We start from the raw sequence: 16,228 nt of genomic DNA, 5'->3' as shown, positions 1-16,228 counted from the left end.
CGGTAACATAATCCACAATCCCTACAATATACAATGTTTAGTACACAACAAATAAAATGTTAGACATGTTAAGAAACAGGAAAATCTGGGTTACATCAAAGAAAAAGATATCCCAAATGTTAGAATTAGCAGACAAGAGCTTGAAAGCAGTTATTATAAATGTTCAAGAACTTAAAGAAAAAGATGTTCCTAATAACAGAGAATCCCAGTGCATAAATGGAAAATATAAGGACAATAATCAAATGAAAGTTCTGGAACTGAGAAATAACGTATCTGATGTGAAAATTTCATTGAATGGTTGAACACCATATTGGAGAAGGCAGTAGAGAAGATTAGTAAACTTGTAGATCTATAGAGACTAATCTGAACAAAACGATAGATTGAGAACAAAATGAACAAAGCCTGATGGGCCTATAAATTAATATCAAGTGGCCTATCATATGTGAATTGGAGTCTCAGAAGAAGAGAACTAGAATAAGGCAGAAAAAGTAGTTGAAGAAATAGTAGCTGGGGGCTTCCCTGGTGGTGCAGTGGTTAAGAATCCACCTGCCATTGCAGGGGGCATGGGTTCGAGCCCTGGTCCGGGAAGATCCCACATGCCATAGAGCAGCTAAGCCTGTGCGCCACAACTACTGAGCCTGTGCTCTAGAACCCACGAGCCACAACTGCTGAGCCCACAGGCCACAACTACTGAAGCCCATGCACCTAGAGCCCATGCTCTGCAACAAGAGAAGCCACCGCAATGAGAAGCCCGCACACTGCAATGAAGAGTAGCCCCCGTTCGTCGCAACTAGAGAAAGCCCATGTGCAGCAATGAAGACCCAATGAGCCAAAAATAAATTAATAAAATAAATACATTTATAAAAAAAAGAAAGAAAGAATAGCTGGAAATTTCCAAATTTAATGAAAAACATCTTTACGCGTCCAAGAAGATATCACATCTAAGCAAGATAAACACAAGAAAAAACACGTAGGCATATCATAGGCAAAGAGTTGAGAATTAAAGGCAAAGAAAAACCTTTGAAATAACCAGCAGGGAAAAGTACACATTGTACAAAGGGTTACAATTCTGAGAATGATGGATGTCTTCTCACTGGAAATGATGCAGACCAGAAGGCAATGAAATTATATATTTAAAGTGCTAAAAGAAAGATTATCAACTGATAATTCTGTATCTAGTGAAACTATCTCACAGTATTGAGGTTGAAAAAAGAAATTTTCAGCTAAATTAAAGAAATGAGAATATACTGCCAACTGATCTGTTTTTCACAAATGTTAAAAGAAGCTCTTCATGCTGAGAGAAATGACACCTGTTGTATATTTGAATCTACAAGAAGAAATAAAGAACATTGAACATAGAAAATATATGATGAAAATATATGAAAAAGAATATTTTTTCCAATTGTTTTTAAATTGAACATTTTAGGCAAAATCATAACATTATTATGGTACTTATAAGTAGGTAGAGGCAAAAACATATATGACAATGCTAGCAAAATAATGGACTTATACTTTTCAAGTTTCTTTCATTTTATGTGTAGTGGTATTAATTCTAAGTAGAGTGGGATAAGAAAGCAAATTGTAATTCCCAGAGCAACCACTAATACAAAAAGATAAACCTAAAAGATAATACAAAAACTAAAATGGAATATCAAAAACTATTTGGTTATCCCAAAAGAAGACAGGAAAGGGAGAACATATAATGGGTGAATAAAAAACAAATAGTAAAATGGTAGACTTAAACCCAACTGTACCAACATTTATATTTCATATACAGAATAAACATGCAGTTAAAAGTAAGAGCTTGTCAGGATGGATAAAAAAGCAAGAACCAACTCTATGCTATTTATAAGAGATGAACATAAAAAGACATTAATTGGAAGTAAAAGGTTAGAGAAAAGATACACAATGAAAAAAAGCTAGCAGAAGAGTGCTAGGGTGGCTATACATCAAAGTAGACTTCAAGGACGATTTCCAGACATAAAGAGGACACTTCATAATTGTAAAAGAATGAATTAATTAGAATTAGATAATAATCCTAAATGTGTATGACTTAATAATAGAGCTTTAACACAAATAAAGCAGAAATTGACAGGACTAAAGAATAAAATGGACAACTGCATAATTATGGCTGGAATTTTTTTACACGTCTTTTAGTAATTGATAGGAAAATTAGTAAAAAGTAAATGACAACATAGCAGATTTGAACAAACCGTCAACTGATTTGAAGTAATTAACATTTGTAGACTACAACCAGCAAATGTAGAAGATATGTTTTTTTTTAAGTGCACGTGTAACATTCGTTATAGAGATAAGAACAGAAAGCAATGAAATAAAAAACAGAAACAATAAAGCAAATTAAGAAAGCCAAAAGTTGGTTCTTTGGAAAGATTAGTAGAATTTGTAAGCTCCTAACAAAACTAAGAAAAAGAGATAAAACACAAATTACCAATACTAAAAATGAAAGAAGTGGAATCACTATACATTGTATAGACATTAAAAGGAGAAAAGATTATATGAATAAGTTCATGCCTACCACATTCAATAACTGAGATGAAATGGACAAATTCTTGAAAAAAGACATACCAAACTGACACAGAACAAATAGAAAATCTGAATAACCCATATCTATTAAAGAAATTGAATTTGTCATCAAAAACCTTTTCATAAAAAGACTTGCTTTAAGAAAAAAGTACTATATATTTTTAAACTATTTGATGGTGTTAGCTTATCTTCTTGTGTAAGTCTTTTTCCTGTAAATATCCTTTACCTGGTTAGTTTGAGTGGGAAGTCATTTTTTTTCTCATAGGTATTACTAAAGTAAAATTTGGTCCAGCCCTTTCAATAATAAAAAGTTGTACACTCTGAAAGGTGAGTGTTTATTGTATTTGTTTTCCTGGAGCCAACCAGCTACTCTGAATGCTAAGCATTTTCCTGTACCGTCTGCCATCTGTTGCAGCATAAAGAGCTGTGGCAATTTTGCAGGGACATCTAGCTAACTTTTGCAGGGCTGTCATAAATGTTTTAGAGGATGATGGCTGAAGGGAAGTTTAGAGATCACTTGATTCAATTCTTTTAATTTCCAGGTGAGAAAGTAAAAGTTTAAAAAGATTAAGTGTCTTCTTCAAGGTCACAAAAGTAAAAAGAAAAAAAAAACCCAAAATTGTTACTAGAGTCCAACACTCAATTCACAGCGTTCTTACTCAGTCATGCTGCTTTTATGCCATTTGTATCTTAAATTTTAACAGCCTTTCTGATGATTACTTAAGAGAAGTAGACTGAAACTAATGAATTAGCAAGTACAAGAGTGGCTCTAGTGATTAAAACGTATTACTAGATAGAATTCTGGAGGAAGAGAGATAAAAGAAAGTGAAACAATGTGAAAACAGAGTGAAGTAGTGAATGATATAAAACTAAATATTTCACATGCAGACACATTTCATTGAAAATATTTAAGTGAAACACTATTAAGATTTTCTTCTTCATTTGAAATCCTATACCATTTATGTCATAGAAATTCTGTGAAACTTTAGAATCCAAATGTTGGGACCCTTTAAGCTTGTCTTAAAGAGTTTTTCTTGTTAGAGAGAAATCTCTCATATATTTTCAGCTAGAGGTTTCCGTAGAATCTGCATGAGACAGAGTATATTATAACCTTCCATCAGTCATCTGTCAATTTCAGTAAGGTACTGGCCAATTTCTAAAGTACTTTTGCATTTCAAGGGTGAAAATATGTCACACATATATCACCATTGCCAGGCTATAATAAATATAAGAGAGTTTGGTTTTTTCCCCCTCTTCTTAGTTATAGAAAAAAAAATGATGGAATTTATTTACCCATAGCCACAAGCTTTGAGAGAACTCTCTACAGCTGGCAAATAGAACTGGCTTATGCACCCACTCAGCAGTGTTTTTTAAGGAGGCAGTCACTTGGCTGTTAAAAGGTTGGGATGGGAAGTTAAGCAAACTAAAAATGCTGTTGCTGCACTTGATTTGGAATTACTGCAAATTTGGGCACCCACTCCTGTTCTTGAGAGGGAAGGGAACCTGTTACCTTATATGGATAGAGAGTGGTAGATAAGGCAGAGTTATAATTATTTTTGTCCTAATCTTCAGTGATCATGAACCTAAAATGCATATTTTCACATTTCTATTTTTTTTGTCCATCTTCTAGTGTTTTCAACTGTAAAGATCTCAAAATTTAGAAGGAGAGAAAAAGATATAACAGTAGTGCTTAGGTCCATCTGCTATACAAATATGTATACAGATGTATATAAGACTTTTCATTAGCAGCATTATTAAACAAAGAACTATAATGCTCAAATCCAGTACATTTAGGATAAATTTACCAGGTTCCAGATTCCACACGGTGGCTACTTGATTTTATTTTGGGGTTCTTAAATATATATTTGTGTTATTTTTATGAGAGATATGATCTTATTGTCTTGATTTTCAATTCTGCTAAAAATACTCATTTCATACACACCCTTGCCCAACATTTAGAGAATATAAATTTCATAAATGAACAATATAAAGCAAAATTATTTGATTTCAGAATGCAAGTTTCTATTTCCTCAATATTTCAATTTAAATGGTAAATTTTGAAATTTTAGAACTCCGTAAATGTCAGAAGATTGTTAGAAATCCTTAAGGTTAAGGTATGGTTGAGAAAGCCTAAAACCTTTTTTAAGGGAAAAGAAAGGTTATGATGAGCTTTTCAAAGCGAGCCAAGCAATTTCATTTCAAATAGAATTGCCAAAGGAACGTTTTTACGAGTTTTATTGTTTTTCAAAGTAAAATACTTTATGTAAGATTTCTAAACCAGAAAGAATTAAAGCCCAATAGATGTAATTCTTAATTTGTAATTTAAAAAAAGTAATATGTACACAAATTATAGTATATATGTTTATGTTTTTACCCTGATAAAGGTAAAAAGTGAATGATATTTTGCAATGAAGTGGGATCTTGTCTTTTCCTAGCATCACCTTTTTTAAAATCTTTTCATTAACTTCTTCATGCTTAACACATTTTCTCTTATTTTGTGTGGTATCATAAATATAAAAATATCAAAAGCAGTTTATATTATTAACTAAAAGGAAATAATACATTAGCACACAGAGTTAATTCTCAATATCTAAGTGAAAATTGTGAACCAGGATTGTAATCTATTGTACTATTACCATGACATTGTACTTTTATTTTCTGTGAGAAAGATTTCTTCATATATCTTCCTTGAGGTCCACTTGAATTTGTTTGGCACCTCTAACTATATTGCAAATAGTATCTCCTTCTTTGTTCAGATAAACTATTGTATTTCATGAATAAAACACTTATTCTCTTTTGATGTCTTTCAGCAGTGAGCTGTTAATTCTTTGCAGATTCATCTGACTTTAGTGATAAATTTTCCTTTCGATAAATTTTCCTTTCGTTGAATTTCTAAAGTACATAATTGTTTTTTAAAATGACTGACTGATTTCCAAGTACAGAATAGAAAAAATGATGGGTCTTTAACTCATAGAAGAAAAATATTCTATCGTTAATTCATAATGTTAAAGTTGTAAGAAGTTGTAAGAAGTTGTAAAAGGTGGTCATCAGCCCTTCACCATTTTACTTTTTAGTTTGTTTCAATTCTAGATGATAAAAACATTGTTTAAATATACCATCTATGAAGTGTACCATTTAGAACCCTTAAGTTCCTCTTTTTTTTTCATTCTTTAGGATTCTAAGCATCCAGATAGTTCATGTAAATATGTAGATGTGGAATAATTATATATTTTCCCTTCCTATTTTGTAGCATGCTAGAACTAAAAGGGTAGTAGTAACCAGATATGACTCACTAATATGTTACTGAAAAGCAAAACTGTGCTAAGAATTCTAAATTTTCTCTTTTTTCATATAATAGAATATAGTACATTTACTGTCATATCTAAGTATGAAATTCACATTTCAGAGTCTGGAGATTTAGCTAGGTACTTTAATGTTTCCTTTATATCTCTAAAATTACTGCATTTGTCCATCATCATTTTTTCTGAAATGGGTCAAGTCCTCTTATTTTATCTCAAAACAATTTTACAGTTTACCACCTAATAACTTTCCTTTGGTCTCTTCTAAAATTTGTTAATTACTAATGTAATATTAGCTTGTTTATGGTATCTTCTGTGAACAGATTATTTTTTCTGGGTCAGTACCCAGCCTAAGCATTTTTTGAAAATAAATTTATAGTGGATGTTTCTCCAATGATACTTCCTCTAGTTGTATTTTGTCTTTGGGGAATTATAGAATCTCAAGAGTTTAAGGAACCTTAAAGATTTTCTACTGAAACCCTCTATCCAAAGGGTGAATCTCCTCTATAACATGGTACCTACATCACCTCTACTTGAAAACTCCAGGGATTAGTAATTACTCTGTTCAAGTGGAATCCATTTCATTCTAATTAGTGCTCTGACTTTGACAGCTGTCTCTGTGAGGCTCAGCACCTATCCCCCTTGAGCTGGTACCCACTGGTCCTGATTCTGTCTTCTTGAAGCCACTCTAGTTACCAGTTCTCTCTTTAGATTCTCTCTTTCTATACACACACATACACACACACACATCTTTATTATATTTATATATTTATTAGGATGCTAATTCAAATTAGCTTAAGCAAAATGGTAATTAAATCTGTTTCCTCATATAAGTAGAGGTTCCAAGAGTGTAGAGTATGTCAGACATCCGTTCTTTTTATCTCTTTAACATCTTAGGCTCAACTGATTCAACAGGTTCAAGTAATGTCTTCAGGATGTGCTCTCCTTTCATTCATTTTAAATCTCTGCTTGCCCCTATTTGGCCTTAAAACCTCTTACTATAGACTTTTTCTCCATGTGGTAAGCAAAATGGTTGGCTTCCAGCTGTTTGTAATTGACTTACTTCCTGCTCTTACCAGAAAGAAAGGTCTCTTATTAGACACACACACACAGAGAAATATTCTGGCTGACCTTCCAGCTTGGATGACATGGCCAGCCCTAGACAAATCCTAGTCATACGAATGGAGAAGGAGAAGTGCAATTCCACAAGGGAAAGGAGGTGAAAACAGAGGAAAGGAACAGATGCCCACCATATTCAAAAGTATCCCTCTTGAAGTGTGATGCTTAGGAAAGAACATAGTATTTCAGATGTAATTTTATGAATAGTGTAGAGTGGAACCAAACTGTAGATATTCTAGATCAGTTCATGCAGCCCATCATATGTCAGCTTTGGGGGTCAGTCTCTTAAGGGCAATACTCACATTGATTTCATTTCTGAAAAATAAATAAAACCCCAGACAAGCAAACCCTGAGCCTTTCTCAGATATTCTAACGTATCCCTATTCTGTTCTTTTGCTGTCCCTCCTTTCTTTTCTTTCTCTATCCCTTTTTTTCTTCCCTTCATCTATTATATATTGCCAGGTACACAAGGAAAAGTAGTTGCTCTTAGGGAATTCAGAGTATAGAGGGGCGATAGACCAAGAGAATTAAGTTATGTCGTAACTACAATGATGGAGGAAAGGTACCTAACCATCCTCATGAGTCTGAGAGGAATTATTTGTACAATCATGTATATTAACCAATTGCAGAACTTTATAAGCATAGCTATCACATTTCAACATTGGATTTAGCTCCTTATCACTTTTGCCTGAGATAGTTAGCTCACACGTTACCTTTTCAATAATCCCACACCAGCCATAACACACTATTTAAAAGTGCAATTTCCACCCCTGCTAGCACTCCCCAACTTCCTTACTCCGCTTTATTTTCTATCAAAGCATACATTGCCTTCTAAAATACTCAATAATTAACTTGTTTACTGTGATTACTGTCTGTCTCTCCCACTAGAACGTAAGCTTAATGAAGACAGGGAATTTTCTATGTTTTATTTATCAGTGTATCCTCAATGCTAGAAGAGTATCTTACACTAAATGAATGAATGAATGAATGAGTAAATGAATATATATTTATTCAATGCATGGATTAAATTTTTGGATCTTTTCTCTGCCTTCTAATGATTTTTTTCCCTTTCAGGAATTTATAACTCCTATCTCAGACTTTCTGCTCCTTCCTGGGTATCTTCACTGGGATATCCCATAACCGTCTCTCAAAATTGCAATAATTATGTTTTCCCTTCCCCATGTCTTCTCTCCTATATTCCCTATCTCAGCTAGTAATGACACTATCCACCCTACCGCCCAAGACTGCCCAGTCAGCCTATATTTCTCTACCTTGTTTACAAAGATTTTATGAGAATCTTGAAATTTGCCCTCCTGAAATTGAGAAACATCATAAATAATTCCCTGGTATAGTAATATAGTGAAAACAAAACAAAACAGTAATAAAATTAAAACAAAGGAAATGAATTCAGGATGGCCTGGCATCCTTTTTGTACACATTCTGGCTCTTGGCACCACTACTACTTTCTTTAGTTCTTCACATACCATCTGATTGATAACTAATACGATCTGATATTAAACAAACACAAGGACACCTGCTTTCCTCAAAAAAGCAAGGAAGCACCCCCGCCCCCCAAACTCATTTCTAATAAAAACCTCCCTCTGGACAAACTTGCAGAAAACCAAACTGACTGTATCTTCTAGCTGTGTTTACATTGACAGTACCAAGAGGACTTAACTACAAGGAAGTGGTATAAGCTGGCTGAACTTGAAATTGGGACAAAGGTCTCTCTACAACTATTTATCATCTCATTTTAATGCTAAAATTCCTGCCCAAGGACACCATGTTGGTTCCCTCTGCTTCTGACCCAAACTCCAAAGGACCATAAAAGGGCAGAAAAGAGGTGCAGACCCTGGTCCAGGAAATCACCACCCGTTTCCATGAACCTAAATGACAAGACCTCTGCCCTATACCGCCCCTTTAGCCCCTTTTCCTATGAAAATCTCACCCTTGCCTACACTCAGGGAGAAGGGGCTTTTAGAGCAAGACCTCCTCCTCCTCCATTCCTTGGTCAATGAATAATTTTTCTGTCTGCTGCTATAAAAAGTAATTTTGCCTTATTGATGCGAACAATAACCGGGTAGGGAAAGAAGCAGACATTATTGGTAACAATTCCTGTGTGGAATCAGAAGGAAAACATCTGAGAAACAGCAAGCAGAATAATGAGAGGGAGAACACATAAGTTCTCATCTCTAAGTCACAGTAATCCTACCCAGAAAAGTAAAATAAGAATGAATGGAGAGAAGCAGATTTTCTCAAGCAGAGAAAATCAGATTTTCCATTACTTTTTCATGGAAGCATTCATACAGAGGGAGAATAGGGAGGCAGAAGCATGGGGAGAGGGGGTTACAAAGTCCCATCCCTCTCCAGGTTGTTCCAAAGACTGTCCACATTTCCTGTTTTTCTAGTAGAATTTGACCTGCTTTCTGACCACCACTCTGAGCGTGTTTGCTTGAGGGTCTCCTCAATTCCTGGAAATGACAGTACCTAAAACAGTTATGTGGGTGGGAATAAAATATTGAGTATAATATCAGAAATTGTTTTTAGAATCACCTGAACTGTTGCGGGGATTTATTTCATTACCTAAAGCCCAGTTCTAGGGAAAAGGAATCTGTGGACAGGCACCCATCTTCATTGTCTGCTCTTTTGGAGCAGAGATGAGAGAGACGGATGGCAGGGGGTAGAGCCAGCTCTTCTCCATAACTGACCAAAGTTTGGGTTGAGAGCAAAAGGCTACCCCAAGAGGAATAAATGAATGTTTTGGGAGAAAGACTATACAACTCGTTATGTTCCCTATTGCATAGATAAGCTCGTGAAAAATTGACACCTCTGGGTGCTGTGCCACAGAAATATCAGCTCCCATTACACCTTTGGCATAAACACCCTAGTCATTACAGACATCTTCAGTGGTAATGTTTTTCAGTGCCCTTCAAATAAAAACATGTAGGTACAATAAAAAGGTGGTTTAAATGTTTGTTTTAGAGAGAATTCCCTGGAAGTGCATCATACTTACCTTGCCCATAATGTCAGAATCAATTAAATTTGAACAAAACCAGTGTTTCCTCTCTGCTTTTGTTTTTGTATTGTCTGAAATGATAATTTCAGTTTAATTCATAACAAATAGTGTTCCTCCAAAAAGCTGATATGTGCAGGAAAGAATAATTGCATTTTTTTGAACTGAATTTGAAATTTAAAAAGCTCTATCTTGTTTTGAGGAAGAACCGTTAGAAACTTGAAACCAAGCAGCAGCAGCAGCAAAAATAAAACCCATCTTTCCAGATATATGACATGATGGGCTGGGAGAATGTCTTCCTAGGAAAATCAGGTATGGGGGCAGGGAGAAGAAATTCTCCCAGCCCGTTGTATGATTTGCATTTCTGGATAGGTACTAGTTAGAGCACTTGAGGTTGTAAACTGTTGAAGCCAAGTACCCTTGGCTTCAGAATATCAACCTCACCCTTTAATATGATCTAGTGAAAGAGATTGCCATGGAACTGGGAGCTACCCAAAATAGGAGGGGTCTTGGGTTTTATGGCTCAGGGCAGGCTAGCATTTTGAGGAATGATCAGAACACAAAAAAAGTGTGGAAAGCACAGAAGAAAACACATCTCATTCACATATTTAAACTATTTAAAATTTTTGCCTTAACTAAACTGGTGTCTATCTTCCACTTCAGGAGGATTGCACCTATTTTTAAAAGTTTCAGGAATCCTGTTTTGATTTTTTTTAAGTGAATAGGTTTTGCTAGCATGAAGTACTAAACCCTTGGGAAGATTTGAAAATGGAGTACTAAATAATATTGAGACAAGATTTTTCATGGAAATGTGTAACATCCCTGTTCTTAAAAATCTCTTTCACCCATGCTGAATTTAATACATTGTTTTTAAACTGAACAGATCTCATATAGGACATTAAAGTAGGCCACAAACTTGTTTCACTTGTTAGCCAAGTTACTTTCAGATCCAGCATTCAAAGCATGAGGGCATCACGTGTTTCTACTTCAAGGCTACAAGTACAGGAAACGAAAGCCCTTGACACAGCTTGGTAGCAGAGGATCCAAATCAGAGTAAATTGTGTAAATTATAACTAAATTACAAAGCATTTGGACAAAGCAGGCATGATAGTCTAATCAGGAAAGCGGTGATACTTACTTCTCGATAATGCAGGTTGGAAGAGGAATTGGGGGTAGGGAGGCATCACAAATCTCTTTTAATGTATTTCCGAACTTGGCAACCTGAATTGATTTTGTCACATATTTGCAGCTTAAAAAGTATTTGGCTTTTACAACAGCCAAAATAAGTGTCCTTTAATCACTTTCAACCTATGAACAGATGGGCAAAGAGTGCTTTTATAAATGGAACATACAAAATACTTCAATATCAGCCAAAACTAATTAGTAGCAATATCTGAAACAAACTCTAAAACTGATGTAGTGTTTAATATATATTATCGTATAAGCATTAGCAGTTGAAAGGAAATTCCCTGTTCAAATGTTTGCCAAGCTCAGTGTCTAATGTTTAGATATGATTAACTTAATAATGAACTTATTGTATCTTTTCTCACATGCAATCTTGTTTAATGATTCCTTCTTTCACTGAAAACTATCTGATCTGATAACCTTGATCATAGCCTAGATTCATAGGTAGGTAACCTATGATTCTACCTCTTGATGGTTGGGGCTATAAAATCACATTGCAAAGATAGGGACATAAGGAAGCATTAATTGGCCGTCAGGGCAATCAGTTTACCACAGTGAGCTCCTAATATATTTATATTAATAATATTTTAGTTGTTATATATTTAACTTAAGGAGGAGACTTTTCTTTGATTTTTTTTCATGGTTTGGACTTGGATAAATAGGACAACTTTCAATGTAATGACTATTTCAATATATTCAATAGTAGTGCTGAATTAAGTAAAACTATGGATCATTGTACTGAGTTCAAAGATCATGGGGATAATCAAGGAAAAGGCATGGCCATGAAGTGGCAATGGCACATAACGAGCTTTATCTGGGCATCATATGGACAGCTTTGCGTGAGAGGGGAAGTCTCTCACAGCAGGAGACCTTCTAGAAACCATGACATAGAGCCATCACCCAGAAGGGGAAGAGGGTAAGGGAACTCCTGTGGGAACAGGAGAGTCAGAGGGGGGCTTACATGTCTACGTGATATCACTCACAGCAAGATGGGGGTGTCTCTGGGTCAGAGAGCTCCAGTGGGCAGCAGTGGCTTGCGGTCTTTTATGGCCTCAAAGTCTGTCTTATCTATGGCTGGTAGATGTTGGTTATAGTTTCATGGGACATGCAAAACAGGCAGGCTCTAAATGGCTAAAAAATATGCTTGTTTGGGCCATATTTAAAACAATTGGATGTTTAAGAATTTTGAGTTTGGAGCCAGCAGGCTTTTGAGCTAATCCTTGCCTAACGTAAGAAGTAAACAACATAGGGGCCAATATACAAGGGCCATTTTTGACTCATTTATGTAACAACTATGCCACACATACCTTGCCATTTCTAGCATTCCTCCTCTTATACAGTGAAGGAAAAAAATCTTTGGTATGGTCTTGCAGCCATCTGGGACACCCAAAAGATAGGTTAAAAAGACATCACAACAGTTTGTTTTTAAATTTGGGGCTTGAATTTGAATTGGAAAGAATTTTCACAGGAGGCGCAGTATCAGTAAAAGTTATAGGTGCCTTTAGAGTAAAAAAAAGTAACATATCTACAAGTAACATTAAATATTAGGAATACCAGATTTTGTAAGAAGTAGATCACAAGGAAGAAGAAAAAAAAGATTTATAAGCCTGATAGGAGAAATATTTTTGTGATACAGGAACTTTTGTTTCCTAGGAAATCTATAATGAAGGTACTGAACGATTTTTCCTTTGTCATATTAGGAGCAGACTGTTATTCAAAAATCAGTTTCTCAGTGTAACAGAAAGAAAATCAAATTCTAATTTTCCTTTCTGTATAACACCTATACAACATTCCATAGCTGAGTATTCATTCACAGGCATTTCTCTATTTTAATATTAAGCTTGCTTATCAAAAGTGACCTAACTTTTTCAAAATTTTGTATATTTCATAGCTTCTTTTCAAACCCATTATTTGTAAATATAATTCACCTTCCATCAAGCCTTCAATAAATTATTCTTCAACTTTAAATTTCCCTTTCTTTTATTTTTAACATTCTAATTGTTTAGAGATGTGCTGTTGATGAAAGTCCATATGGCTAGGGCCTAAGATAAAATTCTTTTCTTCTTCAATTGATAAAAAAACAGACAAAACCTATCCATCATTTTGTAAACATGTTTGTGTTTCCTTATAATCCTTTTAATTAATGTAGTTTTAATCACTCATATTAACTACAGCTTTTAACCAAAAATAGCTAATTTCAATTCTCCTTCTCCCTTCCCCCGACCCCCTCCCACACTACATATACTTTTCATTACATGACTAAGAACTCTGAGCCATTCAAGGCACTTTAGGAGACCAGAAGAGATGTGACCACTGCTGGTACTTTAACACTATGCATTACACATCACCTTACAGTCAGTCACACATATCCCTTTAAGATTTTTTTACACCTTATTGTTAGAACATGAAACTTTGACTATAAAGTTGGCTCATCTAGGTATTTCTAGAAGACTTATTTCTTCTGAGAAAAAGTCATCAACTCAGGATCCTTTAGATTTCACAGTAGGTCTTGAAACTCTGGCCAAGCCAGAAGTGACCATTTCTATTTCATCCACATTCCCAGTTTATCTCATACATGGAGGCCTGTTCATAAAAATTGTTATATTAAAGGAGCAAAAATACTCTTAGAAGGCAGAGCTCCCTCTTTTCTAAGCTATTAAAAATCAATCTTAATTCAAACAAACAAAAATAAGACTTTGCCTTATTTTCTTTGCCTTTTCTAGTAGCTTTGTCTACTTGAATATTTCTCTACAGCACATGTTGTATTTTTGACTCGTTAATCTACAGAAATTTTCTCAAGAGAGAGAATAAGAGAAAGAACCAACCAGAGATACAAAAGAGCTACAGTTACAAGAACATCATACAAGGCTAACTTCCTTTCTTTTGCAAAGACAAAAAGGACATTTTTCATTTATATACACAAACACAAAGAAATAACAGCCTCGGTTCTGTATCTTTAACTATAGGTCAAAAGTAAATATGGAGGACAGTTTTCTGTGCTTGAGCAAATGTCATTGATCAGTAGTGGCTACTTTTTGTGCCAGTACCATACTGTCTTGATTACTGTAGTATAGTCTGAAGTCCAGGAGCCTGATTCCTCCAGCTCCGTTTTTCTTTCTCAAGATTGCTTTGGCTATTTGGGGTCTTTTGTTAAAAAAAATAAAAAATCCAGCAACAACAACAAAAAAGAAAAATATGTTTGTATGCTAAAAATTGCAAGGAAACTACACTTTGAACTTTGGAAGACTTTGAAAAAACTGACTACCTATAAAAAATGCAATAGATATATAAAGGAAAAAAAGCAGACACAAGATTGCCAAGGTTACAGACAGTCTGTTCATAGTAGAAAGTCTGTAGTTTTCTCACATGGTCATCATCACTGCAAGGACGGACCATCCATATCAGCGATGCAGGGCTTGTCCTGTTTTCCAGTATGATCCCTCACTTCTGCGATTCTGTAGTCCATGGCCCTAACAATATACTACCCTGCCTCTCAGTTGAGTGCATTTGGAAAATAAAATTACTTTTCAGATGATGTTTGGTAAGTAGATTATCAGTGCCAAATAATTTTGAAGCAATCTTTAGTTTAAAATAGCTTCTGGGACAGGAAAGTTATTTTTACTAATGTGCCCTGTCATAGGAAAGTATTTTGTTCCTTAGATACTATATCTCTCTTTTGAATAGTTGTGGATGAGCTTTGACAGATTCACTTTCTTTTGGGTTTCCCTTCTTCAGAAGATTAATTTATACATGTTATATTAATTCTGGCATATTCAACCTTCTTTGGAGAGCCCTGTTGGAATGTTCAGCTGATATACCTATGAACTTTATGTGCTAATTACAATATATTTCCTATTTCAATATATTCCCTATTTCAAAATATTCATTATGAAAGTGAATTTAAGACTTTTTAGAAGTTTATTTTTCTTATTAACTCTAATAAGAAAGTTTTATATTTTATTTTTAGCCCAAAATCTATTCTAAGTAAAAGTGATAAACTTGACAATAAAGTTAAAAGAATTGGACCACAAATGGAAAACTTCCAAGTGTTCCGGCGAAGGAAAAAATTCGCAATTACCAAAAACATTGTTAGAATGGTCATCGTCATGCAGGCACTTGTCAGAGGGTGGCTCGAACGCAAAAGATTCCAAAGAATAATGATCAAGGTAAAGCATATATTGAATATTATAATGTGTTTAAAAAGTCTTTTATTCTTCCAGTTTTATTGAGATATAACTGATATACAGCACTGTACAAGTTTAACATATACAGCCTAATGATTTGACTTACATCACAAAATGATTACCACAGTAAGTTTAATGACCACGCATCATCTCATATAGATACAAAATTAAGAAATAGAAAACAAATTTCCTTGTGATGAGAACTCTCAGGATTTACTCTTAACATCTCCCATATATAACATACAGCTGAGTTCATTATATTTGTCCTGCTATACATGACATCCCTTGTACTCATTTATCCTATAACTGGAAGTTTGTACCTGTTGACTGCCTTCCTCCAATTTCCCCTTCGCCTCCCCCTCTCCTCTGGTAACCACAAATCTGGTCTCTTTTTCTATGAGTTTGTTTGTTGTTTTTGAGGTGTAATTGACCTACAACACTATGTTAGTTCCTATTTCACAACGTAGGAGTTGATACTTTTATACATTTCAAAATGATCACCACAACAAGTGTAGTTATCATTTGTCACCATACAAAGATATTATGTAATTACTGAGTAAATTCCCCATACTGTACATTTCATACCTGTGACTCATATATTTTACAATTGGAAATTTATACCTCTTAATCTCTTTTACCTGTTTCTCTCCTCCCTCCGACCCCCTCTCCTCTGGCAAAAACCTGTTTGTATCTATGACTCTGTTTCTGTTTTGTTGTTTATTCATTTGTTTTCCTTTTTATATTCCATATATACGTGAAATCATGCAGTATTTGTCTTCCTCTGTCTGACTTATTTCACTTAGCATAATGCCCTCTAGGTCCATACAGATATCCTCTAGGTTGTCACAAATGGCAAGATTTCATTCTTTTTTTTTTTTTTGGCT

At 34.7% G+C, this 16,228-nt stretch overlaps 1 protein-coding gene across 1 annotated transcript in view; it reads left to right on the top strand.

The window, feature by feature from the left end:
• The window catches only part of IQCM (IQ motif containing M), a 347,601-nt gene that overhangs the window by 111,171 nt on the left and 220,202 nt on the right, over positions 1–16,228 (top strand). Inside the window, 1 exon segment of the mRNA XM_069540669.1 lies at positions 15,128–15,326. Coding sequence (XP_069396770.1) covers positions 15,128–15,326 — 199 coding nt within the window.

The sequence above is a fragment of the Delphinus delphis genome, chromosome 5, assembly GCF_949987515.2.
Source record: "Delphinus delphis chromosome 5, mDelDel1.2, whole genome shotgun sequence".
Classification (NCBI taxonomy): domain Eukaryota; kingdom Metazoa; phylum Chordata; class Mammalia; order Artiodactyla; family Delphinidae; genus Delphinus; species Delphinus delphis.
Note: the sequence above shows the minus strand (reverse complement) of the source record. Positions and strands in the feature narration are given on the sequence as shown.